Consider the following 18703-nt stretch of genomic DNA (forward strand, 5'->3'; position numbering starts at 1 on the left):
AGCTGGATCAGAAGCATCTCAGGGTCGTCGTCAACCTCTTTGCACAGCAGGATACGGGACCGGACGTCAACCCAGGCCAGCGAGCCTCCTGCGACGGAGAACACCTTGGTGGGATCAAACTCGCCGTAAAACCCGTCGGCGCCACAGCCCACCAGGCCACCCTGGGGTCCTTCGTGCTCCATGACTGGATCTTGGTGGAGAAGACTTGGAGGTCGTACATCAGTCGATGGTCAGGCCCGATCCAGCGTTCCGGGACGACGACCAAACAGTGTTCGCTGGCGTCGCCGCCGCCGCAGGATAGAACGCCGACGTAGTTGGAGAGAAGGTGAACCGGGTAGGGTTGCGGGAGGAGGTAGAGAGACGGCGTCCCTGGGCCGGCCCTTGTAGACGAAGACGTCGGTGAACATCGGTCGGCCGTCGCGCTCGGGGAAGAACACGCGTACGAGGAGGAAGGCACCGTCCGCGCCGGTGATGCAGGCGCTGGGACTGGGAGAGGGAGGTGTCTTGGAGTTGCGCGCCGTCAGGTCGGACTCGGGGCAGTAGATGACGCAGCGGGAGAGGCCTGGAGGATCGACGAGCTCGAAGGACACCTCGATGTGGAGGCCGGCGCTCGTCGTGCCTTGGGCGGTGGTCTCGTTCTTGCAGCGGCCGATCTTCGCTACGGTGTCGAGGAGGACCCAGGCAGGAAAGTTGGAGCATCCGGAGGCGGAGACCGCGGATTCCCGCATCGCGGATCGATCGGCGAGATGAGGCGAACGGCAGCCAGGGATGCACCTCTCTATGACGCCGCGTCACGCACCAGTCGCAGCGAGTGCGTTCTTTTTTACTCCCATTTGCTAATTAAGCTCCTAGTCCGAGGCCTTTTCTGGTGTATCTTGACCTCTTTTCAGACACTCCTATGTTTTGACCTCTCTCATGGTGTAAGTGTCGAGCAAGGGTTTGCTCAGATCCGTTGAGCAACATCCCGATTCCGAGTCGGACTTGAGTTTCCTTTTGTTCTTTGGGCCATCCAGCCAGGTGGGTCGAGGTCGACGGACTTTGTCGGACCTGCCTAGCTTCAGCAGCAGGTTGGGCAGAAATAAGAAGGCCCATAGAAATCACAAAGAGACTTGTAGCATCATCGTTTAATGCTAGTATTATTACACAGTCACGCTGCTATGAGTTATCCTTTTCTTTCTTCTCTCTTTTGTGGAATAAACCACTATGAGTGGATAGTAACTTGTATGCAAATGCTGAGCCTGAGCATATTATAATGAAAGTTTAGGCCGGTATTTCACCTGCCGCAGTTCCTCTAAAAAAAAATTCATAGTGAAATCGATTAGCAATATCTGATAACCCAACCCAAACTAGCTGAATAAAATTGTCCAATTCCTCCCTTTTTAAGAGGGAATCACCACAACGCCTTTTTTTTTTAGATCAAAGATATATTGCAAAGCTAACCAAGACATGGGTGTTTCCTTCAATTATAGTGCTTATCACTTATCAGTATGGGAACACGCACCATTAAAACTACCTGGAGAAGGCGCGCACATTGCATGTAGGTGCGACGTTTTCCAGCTTCTGGTTTTCGGTATGGACGGCAAGCACCCAGCCATCTGGGTCCTCAGCCTTCAGCTTCGAGATCATGTAGACGACGTCGTCGCGGTACATGTCGCTGTACAGCTTCGAAAATGTGTTTTGGAAATTTGGTTCTGAGTTTGCCGAAATGGGTCAATGAAGAACACTGACGTGCGCATGTACGTTCTGCAAGTAATCTTACTCAATTGCTATTTTCTCTGCATCTGGATAGAACTATCTGATCAACAAACTACATCTGGTGTTCAGGATTTTATCTGTTGACGATGACTTACTGTACTGTAAGCATTAACAACGTCGATCACGCGTGACGAGTACAGTTGGTGTTGCAGATGGCGCGTGGCTCAGGAGGTGCCAAATGTCTGAAAGGCTTAACATTACCGAGCAGAGGACCAACTACGTCAGCCTTGAAATAGTCAAGCCGTCCAGGACTTGCCCAGCTCTATTCAATTGAACTGTCGACACAATATCTGAAGTCATCAAGTCACCGTCATGAGAATTTGCTTTGGGATTTAAAAAAGGGTTTTGATTTTTTACCTCACTTTTTCGGAAAAAGTGAAATGCAGGTGGTGCTAGGTAACACTCACAATGCCCACTGTCAAATGCTCAAAGGGTTAAACGGGCTAAGTTGTATTACCCACCACTGGTACTAAAGTCACAGCAGTACAAAGGAGTTGTTCCGAGGTAACAGTAGAAGAAAGAGAACAGAAGGGCCCAGAGAACAGAAGGGCCCATTTGCCTAATCCTAATCCCTAGAGGGTGCAGTAGCCTATATACACTAAAACGAGTCACAGAATGGCCCGATGAGTTAGTTGATCCAGTCGTCCACTCGCAGACGCTTGTTGGGCTTCTGCAGTCGAGTGGACTTGGACCTTGCTTCTGCCGCGTCAACGCTGCCCTCAGGAACAGGCTCCTCCTTGCACTGGGTAGTAGTTGGAGTAGGGAATGCAGCATTATCACTGCCGTCAGACACAGGCTCCTCCTTGCATTTGGTAGCGGTTGGAGTAGGGAGAGCAGTGTTATCGCTGCCATCAGGGGCAGGCTCCTCCTTGCATTGGGTAGTGTTTGCAGTAGGAACTGCAGCATTGTCGCTGCTGTCGGAGACAGGCTCCTCCTTGCATTGAGTAGTGGTTGGAGTAGGGATCGCAGTGCTATCGCTGCCCTCAGAGACAGGCTCCTCCTTACACTGAGTAGTAGCGGGAGTAAGGATTGCCGCTGCCGCGTCAACACTTCCCTCAGGGACAGGCTCCTTCTTGCATTGAGTAGCGGTTGCAGCAGGGGCTGGGACGCTAACATGATCCACGATTGACTGCACCGAAAAGCTCCCATTGCAGTGCTTGTCGAATACTTGGAAAGTGTGGGTCGACCCAAGAAGATCCTCAATTTCATCTGGCAGGGTGTACCACTCATCATCATCCTCGATCTCATCAACAAGCTCCTCCGCAGAGACACCGACCAGCTCCTCAGCCACCTCACAGAAGATCATCAAGTTCATTGTTCCGGTGGCATCTTGCACCTTCGTCTTCAGCTTGTACCTAACGTGTCCAGAACAGCGGAGGTTAATTGGTGACTTATGAATTGAGCAACAAGTAAATATTGCGAACCAACGTGGTAATAGCAGCATACCATTGAATTGGTCTCTTAATTGGGCCACATCGGCCGCACTTGTATTTCCTTGGGGCCCCGTACATTGACTTTTGGCAGATGTCGCATCCAAGATAACACCAGCCACTGCTGCAATCTATATCTATCAGGGAGACTCTGCACAAAAACGTGGTATCCTACAAGTGAAGACATATATGTGAGTAAAGCAGATAAGCTTTGCACGTCACGAGAGCAGCAGTAACTTAATTTACCTCATCGTACTCCTCTGGATCGAGGCTTTTTAGCTGTTCAACTGTTCGCCAACTCTCGGCTAACTTCTGAGCCGGACTTTTTTTCGGTACGGGGTTTTCTTGCTGAATGCGAAAACTGCATGCACACGAACCGGTTAGCCATGTTCTAATACAGCTTAGATCAATCATCAATGTAGGTATGAACTTATGAAGCTCACTCACTTCGCACGGAATTCTTCCACCTCTGGTATTTCTAAATCTAGATAGTACTTTGAACAGGTTGTAGAGCAAACTATAAAACCAAAAGATCACGACTTTAGAAAATATGGCACCAAATGATTTCAGTACACACTATAATTGCATCGAATAATAGACAGACTATCATTTTACATGAAAATAAACAAATATAATTTGACAGTATCACATGGTAGAGGCCAACAAATGAAAGGGTGGATCAAGGATTAACCCCTACCTGAATGTGAGGACTCAACACGCATCCCTGCAAAGACAGCAACAACTGAGGCTTCTTGGCCTTCCTCGAGCATATCCTCAGCAAAACCAGAAGCAATATCCCCATACAATGTGATACTCAATTCTCTTCCTCTGTAAATGGTAAATCCACCAGTGAGGACCCATCAAGGGGCATTAATCATCAGAAAGAGAGAACTGTATTCCATTACCTCAAATTCCGAATTCTTGCATTGCAAATTTCTATACGACGGGATTTTTTCCAGACCTCCTCTAGCTCCCCAACATATACTATGTGGCCCAAAACATCTGCATAATTTATTCACATGCAATAATGAGATTCACATGTGGCAGGTCTAACTCTGATCGAATTTCCAGTTCCAAAAGAATCTACCTGCCAATAAGCTAGTGTCGTCACACCTAGAACGGAGATCCTTAAAATTAATGAACTCAAAGCTGTGGAGGGGTATCAAATCAGTATCTTCTATCTCATTGACAACCGTCTGCCCTCCAAAGTACATAGTCAACTCATTGCTACAGATCATGTAGCTTTCCCTCGTATTTTCAACTGTAAAATTTGACAAGGCATAGACATTCCCTTCAACTAGCTGATCTTCAAACTGATCAATATCATCGGGATGTACACGCACCTGCATAGTTTCACCCTACAAGTGAAAAATAACTAGAAGAATCAGTGCATTGAAAACTCAAAGGATGGTAATTTAAAATTAGTAGCCAGCAAGCAATTCAATCAGGCATTTGGTGTTAAACTGAAAGCAGGGAATGCATCACCTGATCATCGATCAGAAGGCTGTCAAGGCCGAACGATATATCATTTTTTGGATTGAAGGACTCCCACAGCCGCGAGATGCGCACTCGGACTGTACATTTGTTCATTCCAACAGTTAACTCAGACAGTGGGGTGAACTCATCATCAGCTGAACCCATTTTGGCCTTGATCGCCTGAAACTTATGCTACATACATGTACTGCTGGAAGTTATTAGAGACATAGTAATCAATCTTTTGTACTGCATATATGCTAATCCCATAAATGGAGAAGCTTAAGAATGCTCAATAATAATTGTTGACCATGAATATGAAAATCTAAAAGCTTACGGACTATGGTTGCTTTCCCAATTCCCATAATGAATTGCTCAATAAACATGAGTTTTAACTCGTGAAGTTTCTAAGTTTTGTGTTTTTTTGCGATGAAACGGTATCAGTTGTAAAGTTATTTCGGGATAGATTTTTTTTTCTATTTTTCATGTAAATATTGGGAGCGATTTCGCACTAAATGCTGAACTTGGAGAATGGAATAAGGAAAATGGTAATGTGAGTTCCAATACTGCTGCCACAATGTGGTGCATAGAAAAATTTGAATAACATGATTTTCAACCTACAGGTGTAATTATGTCTCAATATGATATGGCATCACTAACTAGAATAAGATGCAACAAAAAATACACTGATTTTAACATAGAAACCCTAGCTGAAAAATCCGCACAAGAGTACAAGACAAAAATCACCATAAGAAAAGTGCTACAAGAAGCAAACATATCGGAGCGTACAGCGACTTGGGTACAACTCACGTTTACAGATCCGGAATAAAATGTTCAGATCATAACTCAGAAATCGCCCCCACCGAAGCCAACTCAGGCCACAAATTAAAAAGCGTAGTATAACCTTAGCCGTTCAAGAGTGTGACATCGCTACTCAAGGAATCGTTGGAGACGAATCGTTGATGTGGACATCCGGAGACGTTGATCGCGAGAACACGAGAACCGAGATGAAAACTAGTAATGCAAGGGCTAAACAAAAGGTAGCTGCTCTTTCCCCCCTGGAGGATAGAGAACGAAGACTTGGATTACATTACCTCATGAACGGGAGTAGTAGATCTAACTGATTCTCCTCCCGTCGCCAAGAACTAGCTTGCTGGAGAAGGATAAAGGACCAACCGACCGAGGAGCGAGAACCGGAGAAGGAAGAGGAGGAGGAGACGGCGGTCTCGGACGGCGTGCAGAGCGATGGAGCGGCGGAGCCACGGGCTGGGGCCAACCTGGCCACATGGGCCAAGATGGGCCGCCTCCTGTGTTTTTTCCTTCTCCGGCCGGGCACAACAAACGGCGTTTCCTCCAAATTTTTTTTCTGGAGAGGAAGTTTGGACTTTTGGACGCAACGCAAGGATATTTCTCAGGAATGATTTGGAATTTAAAAGAGCAATTCAAACGTTTTTTCTGCGGAGGAGCACGTATATTCACGTTTGAGATACTTTTGGTTAGAACTGGATATTATAGTGGGCTTACGCCTACCTATGTATAACTCACAGATTCATGTTTGTCGAAGTATAGCAAAGTCCAAGGTGTTTTTAGGGTGTGTTTGGTTGCATGCACTATATGATGCATGCATGGATGATCCTGGATGGGACGGTTCAACCAATTTGGTTGTACCATATAGTTTACTCTAATTAGTAGAATAATATATTAAGTGGGATGGTCTCTTCCTAGATAAGTTGGTATAATTCACCTAACTAAATAAAAGGATCATTATTATTTTGAATCATTTCATACATGAATCAAATGATATAACCAACCAAGCACACCCTTAACGAACAACCAACCAAACACACCTTTAACGAACGGGCAACAGACTATACGCCATTTATATAAGGATCAACAAGCGAAAAAAAGGGTCAAAGGCCCCTGCAGTTTCGGAAGACAAGGAAAACGGCCTCACAACACATAAAGAAAGAAAAACTGTACAGCAGGAAAATGGAGCCTCATAAAAACGTGAAAAGCTCCCTCTGGCGCCTGCCAGCACCCAGGTCCTGACCTCCAAAATTTTGTTAAGAAGTGAGATTGTGGATAACTCCTCGCGGGAGAAAGTTCTTGCATTCCTTTCCTTCCAAATTTTCCAGTTAACTAGCAAGAGAAGTGATCTGATTGCCTTCCTAGGTAAGTCATGGAGATTCCCTAATAAGCTCCACTACTCAGATACCGACTTTGTGCCTTGCCGGTTGTTGGGTCAAGCTGCGGGAGACCCATTCACGCGGCAAGCAAGCTCCAGACGCGCTTCGTGTATCTACAGGTTGCCAACAGGTGATGAGCCATCTCTGCCTCGTGCCGGCATAAAGGACAACGCGTTTCTTAACCACCCCCTAATTGCCAGACGATCAGTGGTTTGGTTTTTATCACTAGCCAGGCGAAGTCTGTGGTGCCCAAGGCTTCCAAATCAAAGGCTTGAGGTTTGTTTTGGTTGAACCAATAAATTGTGCATGACATTTACGCTGTCCAAGGTGTTGCAATTGTATTTTGCTAATTCTTTTTTATAGCAATTTTTTGACATTTACGCTGAAGGTTCTACCATGATCTTCTTATACTCATGTTCTCCTCGTACGGGGTATAATAGAGCAAGCATTGTGACTTTGTGAGAGAGTGCAGAACTGCGAGGAGCAACAACGTTACATCATATCTCTGTTGGCATGCGATAATTAGTTATTCCGAGATCACTCATAGCTCGACGTTGCCATGCTACAAAACGCGCTTTTTGTGCAATATATATATATTCTCTATTATAAATCTATAGCTAGTTAGAAATTGATCTACGGCATATGGAAAGTATTTCTATAGTTTCACGACCGAACCATTGCTATGTAACCCACCATGGCGAGGCCACGACTAAAATATACCGGCGGTTTTTAAACTTTCCAGTGGTGTCATTTGGGACTCTAAACTCTCAAAATTAATTTTCAGATCCTCAAAATTGTCTCAATGTGTTATCTGGCTAGCTAAACTCTCAAAGTGCACATTTAGACCCCCCCAAACTTGTCCTCGGGTTTCATCCAAGTCTCTAAACTCTCAAGATACATTTTCAAATCTTAAAATTTGTCACATGCCACTGATGGCAAGCTTTCTTCTTGCTCGTTGCCTTCGCAACCACCTTATGCTAGTGATCACGCATGTGTTGCTTGAGCCTTGATTGGAGGATTTTAAAATGCACTTTGAGAGTTTTAGGGCTCGGATGACACCTTGAGACAAGTTGGGGATCTGAAAATGTTTTTTGAGAATTTAGGGACCTAAATGGCATCTTGAGACAAGTTCATGGAGCTGAAAATGCATTTTAAGATTTTAGGGATCTAGATGACTGATGGTGGTCAAGCACCGAGAGCGGGGATCCGATGGGACCCCATTTTAGAGATCTGGCCTGGGGGTTAGTTCATGCGTAAGGATTCAAGAAGCGTTAAGGGGAGTGGTTTTGGCTTATTGCCCTCAAAGGATTTTTAGACAGGTTCAGGCCGCTTGGAAGTGTAATACCCTACGTCCTATATGTTGTGTTTCTTAGAGTTGTCCTCTTGTGTTTGTACAAGAGCTAATCTTTTATAGGCTAGGTCCATGAGGGATTGACCGGGGCAAGTCTTGCGCCCCAATCCTTCCCTTTCTCTCGGGTGTGAATGTGGCGGCCATTATGCTACAGTCCCCTGACACATGGTCTACTTGCATCTGATGCTCCTCACCTTGGTGCGCACGGTTCGTAGGGCTTGGCCAAATCCTTTATGGTAAATCCCTTGCTTTTATCGTTTTACCCTTGTGATCATTGCTCTTCTCAGTTTGGGCCCACCACCCCGGGATATGGGGTATCCAATTCGCTTCCTGGTGCCCTTCCCAGGAGACCTTCGCCCTTTCCCGAGTCCACGATGTGGGCCCGCCTCGTGGCAGAGGGCGGCTGGGAACCAGGCAGGCGCTCTCGACACGAGGGCGGCGCTCGCCGCCTGTTGGACGAACGGGTCAAACCGCCAGGCCCCGAGGCGCCCAGGCGTGTCCCGTCAACCCGTAATGATGGTGTTTTTACGGGGACGGCGCGCCTGCTGACGGCTTGCCTCAACTGCCGTGCCCTCACTTGCTTCGCCCCGAAGCGATCTTCCTGGGGGCCTTCCCGGGAGGCTTCCTTAGGAGTACCCCATCTCCACCGTGTGGGCCATCAGTAGACCCTACCACGTGGAGGTGATTTCTCCTTGTCCTTTCTGGGCTTCGAATTTTTAGACCCATCTCTTTAGTTGGGCTCCGAGAGGGAGCCTCTTTCTACAGGCGGATCCCATTTGTAAGTACCTTCTCGAGGAACCCTTGTTCTCTTGGCGTTAACAATGACACCTCGTGACAAGTTAAGGAACCGCCCGTATATTTACTCGCCAGGCCACCATGGTTGGCTACTAAGAGCTTGACACCTCATCTTGGCCATTTTTTTGGAAATATGGTAGGATCAAACTTTTCATTTTAAAAAAGTTTAATTTGAGAGCTCTCACTTTAAAATTAAATGAAGAGCCCTCTCCATTTTAAATGAAGCAACACATTGTTCAGGTCTCAATATATACTTTCTTTTTGCACGGTATAAACGTCAACACATTACATATGACACGTATATTGATCATTCTTTAAGCAGAACATAGTCGTTAAACGACGTGGTCAAGATAGAAAAACCTTATTTTAATCATCACGCCATGCTAGACGACAATGACGTGGAGTTGACAACCACAGACCAGCTATCCACACATCAGGCCCCGTACATAGCCTTGTAATCCTGCCACAGCTGCTGCACGTCCTTGCCCAGGATCTGAGCGAAGAGATCGTCGGTGTAGCCGTACCTCATCTTGGCGTTGAGCAGCGCCACGAAGCCCGGCCTGAGCGTGTCGCAGTAGACCAGGAACATCGCCGTCACGGAGTACCCCTCATCCCACCTTTCTCCCTGCCCCTGCTGCACCCAGTACGCCGGTCTGTAGCCCGCCCTGTACACGATGTAGTCGGCGATGCCCTCGATGAGGCCGCGGCTCGCCTGCCCCTGCCCGTCCCACTGCCACACGTGCGTCGTCTCGTGGAACAGCACGCTGGCCACCTGCAAAAACACATTCATGCGTTTCATCATTTGTTTGCCCATTAGTTGAGATCTGACTTTCTTTCAATCCTTCCTCTTTTATCCTGGTTTAAAGTAGATCCGAGATAAAAGGTTCACAGACCGGGACTAAAACTTAGCCACTGATGGGGGCTCACCAACCGGGACTAAAGAACTCCTTTAATCCCGGTTGTAAAGGCCAGTGGCCCTGACGAGCCTTTTCTCCCGGATAGAAACACCAACCGGGATTAAAGGACGCCCCTTTAGTCCCGGTTGGTGTTTTCAACCGGGACTAATGCTTTTAGTCCCGGTTAGAAACACCAACCGGGACTAAAAGGGGGTCCTTTAATCCCGGTTGGTGTTGCCAACTGGGAGAAAAAGGTCGTCGATCACCTCGTTTCGCGCCCCCTCCCCCCACCACTCCACCTCCTCTATCTATCTCAAAAAATGCACATCCTCTATCTGTCTCAGAAAATGCACAGGTACTTCCTCCTTCCTTATCCTCTCCTCCTCCTTCCTTATCCTCTCCTCCCTCCCACCCTCCTTCTTCCTTATCCTTTCTTCTTTTCCCATGCGTAGGCGGGCGGCGGGCGCGCGAAACCGAGCGAGGTGCGAGCGGGGGAGGTAGGTCGGGGCGGCGGCGGGCCGACGGCGCCGCGCCGTGGAGGCGGCGACGCTTTTCCCACGCGCAGGCGGGCGGCGGGCGCACGGAACCGAGCGAGGTACGAGCGGGGGAGGCAGGTCGGGGCGGTGGCGGGCCGACGGCGCCGCGCCGTGGAGGCGGCGACGCTTTTCCCACGCGCAGGCGGGCGGCGGGCGCACGGAACCGAGCGAGGCGAGCGGGGGAGGCGGGTCGAGGCGGCGGTGGGGCGGCGGCGGCGGGCCGAGGACGGCACGCGGGGAAGGCGGCGGCAGGTACTCTCCTTCCTCCCTCCTTCTTCCTTATTCTCTCCTCCCTCCTTCTTCTTCCTTATCCTTTCTTCTCTTTTCCCACATAGGTGGGCGCGCGGCATGCGGAACGAGGTGCGAGCGGGGCTTGTGGGTCAAGGCGGTGGCAGCGGGCGCGGCTGGCGAGCAGCCGGCCGACGGCGCGCGGGAGCCGGAGGTGGAGGCCGCACGGGTGCACGGCGCGGAGGCGGGCGCCGGCGGCGGCGGGGTGGGGCGGGGCGGGGCGGGGCCGATGGGCGGTGCGGGTGAAGCAGTGGGGTGGCGTGGGAGCCGAGGTAGGCGGATGCCCGCCGGTGCTTTTTTTTTTATTTTTTTTGGAAAACTATTTTATCCCGGTTGGGAATACCAACCAGGATAAATGTTGCTTTAGTCCCGGTCGAGGAACCCGGGATAAAAGACACCTCCTTTTGTCTCGATTGATTAATCACGGATGGTTTTTCGGGAGATTTACGCCCTACCAATCGGGACTAATACTCAGTTCTCTACCAGTGCGCGCCTGTCCTAGCTCGAGACATGAGAGAGAGCTAAACAAACTCACCTCGATTCTGACATTGCCGGAGTAGTTGCCGATGTACTGGGCGCTGAGGGTGATGACGTCGTTGCTGGTGAAGGCGACGCCGCCGACGTCGGCGACGACGAGGGCGATCGCGTCGACGGGCTTGCGGTCGGCGGGGTTGGTCTGGTTGAAGGTCATCCAGATGAACATGGACGCTTCAGAGATGATCTGCCTCGGGAAATCGAGGCCGACTTCCCGGTCGAACCGCTGGCCGCCGAGGGTGTTGGACGCCGTGTTCGTCACGTCGATCGTGACGATGGCGCCGGCCGTCGCGGCAAGGGCAAGCAGGAGGGATGCGACCGCGGCGATGCGAAGCAGCTTCATCTTGTGCTGGTGCTGCACTTCTTGCTATGGGATTAGCTACTCGGGATTGGGGGTATATTTATAGTGCGTATGTTACAGGGGAAGAGAAGCTCTGATGAGAAGTTTAGTTTCTCAGTGAAGCTGATCTAGTGTAGGGTTTACTCAAATGAACTGACTCTAGAGCTGATCTTGAACTTCATGTTACGACTGCTAATCCATAGATGCAATTTTCTTCGTCTGCGGAAATGTGTCAATGAAGAACATTGACGAGTATACTATTGGTACTTCAATTTGGGAAGTGGTGACTCGAAACTGCACTTCGGAAATATTATTGCTTTACCTGTGCAAAGAAGTCATAGAAAGTGATGACTCGTCTTCAACAGCGACCAAACTTTCCCGGTTGGAGAACTTGTTGTGTAAGTATGCTAGAATACTATGAAATTCATAAATGAAAATGAAGCAATTTGCAGGAAATTAAGTTAGCCTTGGCCAAGTCAAGCCTTATCGATATTTACCAAACTAACATAATGCCCATGCTATGCTAAAAAATATATTTTGGTAATACAAATCAAACAATCAAAATTTAATATATGTTTTGTCAACCAAGCAAAGAATGCAAAGGGTTAGACTCAAGGTTCAGGCAAAGATGAAAGAACGATATATTGTTGAGCATATCTTTTGTTCCTTACGAAACCATCTAAATAATCCTGATACACTTAAGAAATTCTTGTTTAATAACTTTAGGAATGCAGTCTTTACATTCATTCTGATTATAGGTCAATATGTCTATCAAAAACTCAGTCTTCAGTATTATGATCTTTTGCATACATTATTACGGATCATTGCCAGAAAATATTAACTATAGAATGATATGGAACAAGTACATAATAAATGAGATCTAGTATTCATAGTCCAAACTGGTAGAATTTTTATCTCATCCCATGCACACATGAAGCTAATAACAAAAAAGCATGCTCGCACCTGCTGAAGAACACTTCGTTACGTCCATGTAAACCATTTTGTATATGCTGAATTTTTACACCTTTTACATCAGCATGTCATGGTTTACATAACTGTAGCTTACAACTAGATCTGATTTACATAGTTTAGCAATGATTTATGCAATAGTATGCTTCAAACTTATATATGGAATAATTTGCATATTTCCAAGACATGCACGAAGCTTCATCTTGTGATGGTGTTTTGCACTTCTTGCTACGGGATTGTGGTTATATAGAGTGTAATAGGGAAGAGAAGCTCTGATGAGAAGTTCCTCAAATGAGTGAAGCTGATCTAGCGTAGGTTTTAGTCAAATGAGCTGACTTGGACTTGTCTGTAGTCTGGTCATATTTTACTTTCTGGAGATGCGGTGAGGAAGAAAGGTAGGAGAGATGTCCACCTTTTCTCCATAGACAACAACATATTACCTCTTTGTGTCAACAAAGAACATTGACGTGTGCATGTACATTTGTGCAAGTGCAAGCAACTTTATCCTGTGATTTTCTGAACATCGTTTGCAAGTTATATGGATCAATATTTTCTGGCACATGTGATTTTATCTGTAGGTCAATGATTATATTATTAGTAACTAGTCCATCAATCCATGTTCCTCGCATGCTAATAATTTTGAGAGGTATAAGTATTAGAAATTCATATAAAAAACTATGACCCATAGCTAATACCCTATGTTCTCTCTCCTTTGTTAATTACTCTAACACAATACTTTTATCGATACATATTTCTTTATCGTATCGGTTGTGATAGCTTTTAGTAATTACTCTATAAACATCCACATTCATAGTAATTTTTTTACTTTACATCGCACCTCTATATGTGTTCAGTTAAACTCTTAGTTTAAGATATGTGTTTCACATGAAAATCAGTATTCTCACCGCTTCTTCCATACATATATACATGGTCTACATGGCAATACAAATTGCACATATATACCTTGAGTTCGTATTTTCTATATTAAAGATGAATTTAAAATCATATATTGGTTTATTTAGATTCAGATTTAGAAGTTACTTATTTTTAATAATGATAAATATGAATAAGATGCAAATTTAGGAGGTTATACTTTAAGTTATTTTTATAATGACCATATAGGTTGGTATTTTGATGAAAAATAGAGAGTTACTTTAGCTTAATGACATAGATGGATGGGTAATTTAATATAGATTTAAGGGGCTACTTTACTTATTTTTTCATAATGGCAGCGATGGGAAGTAGATCTAATGGCTATGATGATTTGAGTCTACCAGATTGTTGGTAGCCGGATATATATATATATATATATATAGTGAGCATTATTTTTAAGATTTATTTTATTTTTTTAATGTGTCACGAAGGATTACCTAGCGGATTCAATTAGTAGTATTAAGATATGCATTTCTGTGTTAACAACCTCGATCATGTATTAGTTCATGTTTCATGCCTCAGCCTCGCGATGATTCCCCCTCAAGGCCGGAGTGCCTTTCGTATTGCGGACGGCGCAAGCAGCTGGAGGAGCCAAATGTGTGTAGCTGCCTCGTTTGGATCGTGATTATCCATCACTACCAGAAACTGGATCAACCCTTCGGAAAGAGATGACTCGGAATAATACTTTGAAACTTACATTTCTTTACCTGTGCAAAAAATCATAGAAAGTGATAGCTCGTCTTCAACAATGACCGGACTTTCCCGGTTGGAAAATCTTGTGTAGTATCGTCGTAGAAAGTGATGGCTCGTCCTCAACGGTGACTAGACTTGCCTGATTTGAAAAGTTTGTGTAGTATCCTAGAATAGCCTAGCGATTGGTCTCGACTCTTGATCTTCTGGTAGGTGAAGATAACTATAATTTGATGAATTGGTGATGATGACGATCCGGCTTTCACCATACAATTAACATGGTTTGTTACCTACCGTGCCAAAACTTGGCTAAACTGTCCACGAAGAACGATTTGTACGTTGCAAAGAATAGGAAAAAAACAAATATAAAATTAGATATTAGAAATCCACTCACAGGAATATGGTGTTCTGAGCTCAAATGGGCAGGTCTTCGATGAGAAAAACAAGAACAGTAACCTTGAATCGTAATGTAGGTCTAGGGGGACACTAGTATTATTAGGATGAATCTGTTCCACTTGGAAAATAACTAAACAAAATATAAAACCTAAAGGAATTGTGGTGGACTATGGGCCCACTAGAAAATTACATTATGGGCTGCTCGGTAGTGTTCGGTAGTGCAGCTGCAGCAGCCCGTTACAGCAGCTGCAGGCTTCAGCCCCAACAGTGCAGCCAGCAGCTGCAGCCAGCCACCGCTGATTTCATTTAAAGCTCAACAAATCAAAATTTAGCGGGAAGCACATAGCTCTAGAAAAATTAGAGGGAAGCACCCTAAAACAATTTTGAACGTACCATGAATTCTTTATACCTCTGCATAATCACTCCATGCATCCAGATTGCAATTAGGTAATTTACAAAAGATAATTTCAGTCTGTTCAATCCAAGAGACACAGATGACAGAATTCACCAGATGCTACACACATAAAATTAACCATACATATGTTGCAGGTTACCCCCCTAACAGATTTCATGCTATTATATAACCATAAAATCAGCAAAATCATGTGGTCAAGAATGTAATCTAATCAATGCAAACCACATAGTCTAGCCGCAATCCAATCATGGACTTTACTAATACGTTGTTGGCAGTAGCAGCTAACCAATCTGATGCATGGTCATTTTCATCACCAGTCCTAATAAGGTAGGTGCCATGACCAAACATGTTAGCCACATCCATTCCGGGTTCGTTGTTGTCCAATGCAAAATTATGTAGCGCAAAGCATGCAATAATAATCTTTGATTGCTTCTCCATAGTATATAACGATATCCCTCTTAGAATCTGCCACTTATTCTTTAGCACTCCAAAAGATTGTTCCACAACATTCCGAAGGCACGAATGATGGTAGTTAAAAATTTCATTCAAATTCTCAGGACCTTTGACATTAAACTCAGATAAATGGTACCTGCCCTTGCGATATGGCGCCATATAACCCTCACGCAGTGGGTAACCAGAATCCACCAAATAGTAATTTCCTACAGATCAACATTGGTATACATAAAGCAATTTAGAATGGCAGTCACATATGTTAGTTACCATAAAACTTACAAACAAAATAAGCTCACCTTGGGGTGGGTGAGGAAAATGCTCAGCCTAGTTTAAAGCCTCCCTCAAAATAGCAGTGTTATGGACAGCACCCTTCTTACCCGTAGCGACAAATGTGAACCTCATGCCCATGTCACAAACGGCCAAGAAATTCTAGCTAGTGAACCCCTTTCTATTGATAAAATCATCATGTGCGTGCTTAGGGACTGACACCAGAATGTGGGTTCCATCTGTAGCTCCTATGCACCTATCAAAATACGGTGAGAATTGATGCAACCTAGGATGCACACATCTGAACAATGGATCCATTGGCCTAATAATAGTACGTGCAAAAGATACCACGGCATCTAACACTTCACCAAACTTCCGACTCACGGTGTCCAGTGACCTACAGAATCTATCTGACATCTGTCTCTGGCATTGTCTTGTGCCACATGCCCATAGGAACATCCCTAAGGTCTCAACTGAATCACATTGTCGTGTGGATTTTAGCCCATGGTTGGACACTAAGATTGAATGCAACAACTAGAATGCAGATGGATGGAGACGGAAATTTTTGTAGCACTTCTTACTGTCAGCAAGGTTAATAGCAACCCATTGATAGCGAGTCAACTCCTGCAAGTGCAAGGGACCATCTTGCACTCCACATCCACTTGAGGTAGACGATGCATACGCAGCTAACACACCAATGGTTGCACCCTTGTCCCACCAGATAGACCACTTATCGCTCAACCTTGCTGGTGAGGTGCTGGTGTTGCTCGAATTTTCAGAGCTTGACGTTCCTTTCATTTTTAGACCATAACAGCGATCAATGATCCCAGCTTCCATAACAGCGATCAATGATCCCAGCTTCTTCAATCAGCGATCTGAAAAAATGAAAGGAAAAGAATCAGTATGGAACACAATGTGTTGTATGATAGTTTCATATTGGATTATTTGTGTACCTTTAAGAGCCATTTGAGCTTCTTCAAACTCCCCCTTCTGAATGCACACAAACAATGATAGAAACATAATTATGTCAGGTGGCTGCAAATGCAAAGGCAAACACAGAAAAATCCAGCATATTGTTTAGAAAAACTAACGCTAGTACTTTCTGAATCCTTGTTGCACCTGATTAACTCATATATCTTGTATATTGATACGAAATATACCATATTATTATGGCTCTTGTAACAGGGAAATAAGATAAAGGTTTCTTCGTCCCAGGCAAAGAACAGGCTATTTATTGGGAATATACCCAAAGATTGGACACAGGATGATTTCAAAAACGCAGTGGAAGAAGTTGGTCCTGGAGTTTTAAAAGTCAATCTCCTGAAGGTATGGATACAATACTATGATAGTTCAATAACTTTAGCGTGCATCATTACAGTTGTTTTACACTGAATGTATCTTCGTCATAGGCACCACATTCAGATTGCCATAAGGGCTATGGCTTTATTGAATACTACAACCAGGCATGTGCAGAGTATGCCAAGCAGAAGATGTCTACCCCAGAATTCAAACTAGATACAAATGCTCCTACTGTCAGGTCGTGCTATTCTATCTCTATACTAATCCTATTTAGTCAATATTACAAAACCATATGGAATTCGAATAGCCAGTTTTACATACTTTAGGATATGAAATTACAGTACTAGATGGTACCTTGAGTTGTTGACAGCCACCCCATATTCATCATGGAGACCTTCAGGCTGAAAAATAAATCACACTGTCAAACACATACCAAATTATTAAGCTATTCAAGTACATTCTGTTATTGTATAGTATAAATGAACCGGAAGGTTGTAAACAATATTTTGCAGAATATTAGAAAGAACAAGAGCAGCTTGAATAATCAAGGTCTAACACAACATAATTCACATTACAGACATGATGCCACACCATGCCATGGTCACAGTGCACAGACATACATTCCCATGTAGAGGAAACAGACATTATAAGCATGGACCGGTATTACTTCCTCTTGACATTATCCCAAGTCCATCGGAGCCATGCAATTCGGTTCTCTGCAGCGGTAATGCTCCTATAAGATGCACGTCGTGCTGGTGATCTAAACAGCTCAGCAGCTATGAAGTACAACTCGGACCCATTCGGGACACCATCTTGTTCTACAAGGTGCAGCATTTCCATAACCTCCTCTTCCTCACGGCTGATTAAATTTCTTTCATTCATAGTCCTTTGAATCATGCTCTCAGATATGCGCTCAACATAGTACTCCATACTCTTACTCTTCTTGGGTGGTGGGCTATCAACAACATGCTCCTTTCCTGACCTTTGCGACACACGACCCACACTAGACCGTCCAACATTGTCCTCCAACCAGGCAACATTTTCCTCCACCACAGGATCAAGGTTGCCTTCACTTCCACAACTTGGTATTCTATCTCCAATTCCACCAACACACAACATTGGACTACCTTCAGTGTCCGTTGAGCCGAAAAGAGTGGTTAACTCATCATAGAATGAAAGCGCCTTGCCATGGAAATGTTTGTTTGCTCCATTCTCCTGTAAGTCACAAATAGGAAATGTGTAAGCATGAGGGCAATCCGAGGTCACCTCATTCAAAGCAGTAGGGAAATGATAAGAAGCAGTAATTATGAGAACAAAAAGTAGTTAGCTCAATTCGGGCTATCCACCATTCATCATCACAATCGATGGTGCGGATATTGTTGTTCCACTCGGTACCACTCTTGTCCTTCAGTTTTCTCTAATCCTTGTACTGCCTCTATTAAATTTGTTCTGAAGCTGTTTGCAGGAATATTTCCTGCCCGTCTGTTGTTTGAAATTTGTATACAGGTTGTGCCAACCTAGCTTGGTTAGGCCCTTTTTGTTGTAGTTGATCTTATTCTTCTCATCAATGCAGAGGTCAAGGAATACTTTTGTAGTGTTATCATCCCAGTTGGCACGGCCTGCATCCATCTGTGTGCAAGTTTGAATCATATGGCTTCCTAACTACAAGGTTTAGATACCACACACATAGTAGCAAT

General features: G+C 45.1%; 2 protein-coding genes across 2 annotated transcripts; both read right to left on the reverse strand.

Annotated features, from left to right (window-relative positions):
- Positions 1-2197: 2197 nt before the first annotated feature.
- Positions 2198-5896, reverse strand: LOC117836984 (replication protein A 70 kDa DNA-binding subunit C). Its single transcript, XM_034716513.2, has 9 exons — positions 5753-5896; positions 4671-4866; positions 4273-4543; positions 4091-4187; positions 3883-4013; positions 3633-3702; positions 3432-3546; positions 3202-3356; positions 2198-3110 (listed from the first exon to the last, which is right to left on the reverse strand). The coding sequence occupies exons 2-9, from the start codon at positions 4824-4826 to the stop codon at positions 2384-2386; spliced, it is 1722 nt and encodes a 573-aa protein (XP_034572404.1). The 5' UTR covers positions 4827-4866; positions 5753-5896; the 3' UTR covers positions 2198-2383.
- A 3371-nt stretch (positions 5897-9267) lies between these two features.
- On the reverse strand, positions 9268-11645 carry LOC117840458 (uncharacterized). Its single transcript, XM_034720967.2, has 2 exons — positions 11246-11645; positions 9268-9762 (listed from the first exon to the last, which is right to left on the reverse strand). Exons 1-2 carry the CDS (start codon positions 11585-11587, stop codon positions 9424-9426), a joined length of 681 nt encoding a protein of 226 aa, XP_034576858.1. The 5' UTR covers positions 11588-11645; the 3' UTR covers positions 9268-9423.
- Between the last annotated feature and the right edge of the window lie 7058 nt (positions 11646-18703).

Source organism: Setaria viridis, chromosome 9 (genome assembly GCF_005286985.2).
Source record: "Setaria viridis chromosome 9, Setaria_viridis_v4.0, whole genome shotgun sequence".
Lineage (NCBI taxonomy): Eukaryota > Viridiplantae > Streptophyta > Magnoliopsida > Poales > Poaceae > Setaria > Setaria viridis.

Excerpts from the sequence above, each read along its gene's own strand:
- LOC117836984 (XM_034716513.2), bottom strand. The coding sequence starts at position 4,826 with ATGGGTTCAGCTGATGATGAGTTCACCCCACTGTCTGAGTTAACTGTT. Across the intron at positions 4,544-4,670 it reads GCCTTCTGATCGATGATCAG|GGTGAAACTATGCAGGTGCG; the intron begins GTGATGCATTCC and ends TTTCACTTGTAG. Across the intron at positions 4,014-4,090 it reads GCAAGAATTCGGAATTTGAG|AGGAAGAGAATTGAGTATCA; the intron begins GTAATGGAATAC and ends TACCATTTACAG.
- LOC117840458 (XM_034720967.2), bottom strand. The coding sequence starts at position 11,587 with ATGAAGCTGCTTCGCATCGCCGCGGTCGCATCCCTCCTGCTTGCCCTT. Across the intron at positions 9,763-11,245 it reads CCGGCAATGTCAGAATCGAG|GTGGCCAGCGTGCTGTTCCA; the intron begins GTGAGTTTGTTT and ends GTGTTTTTGCAG.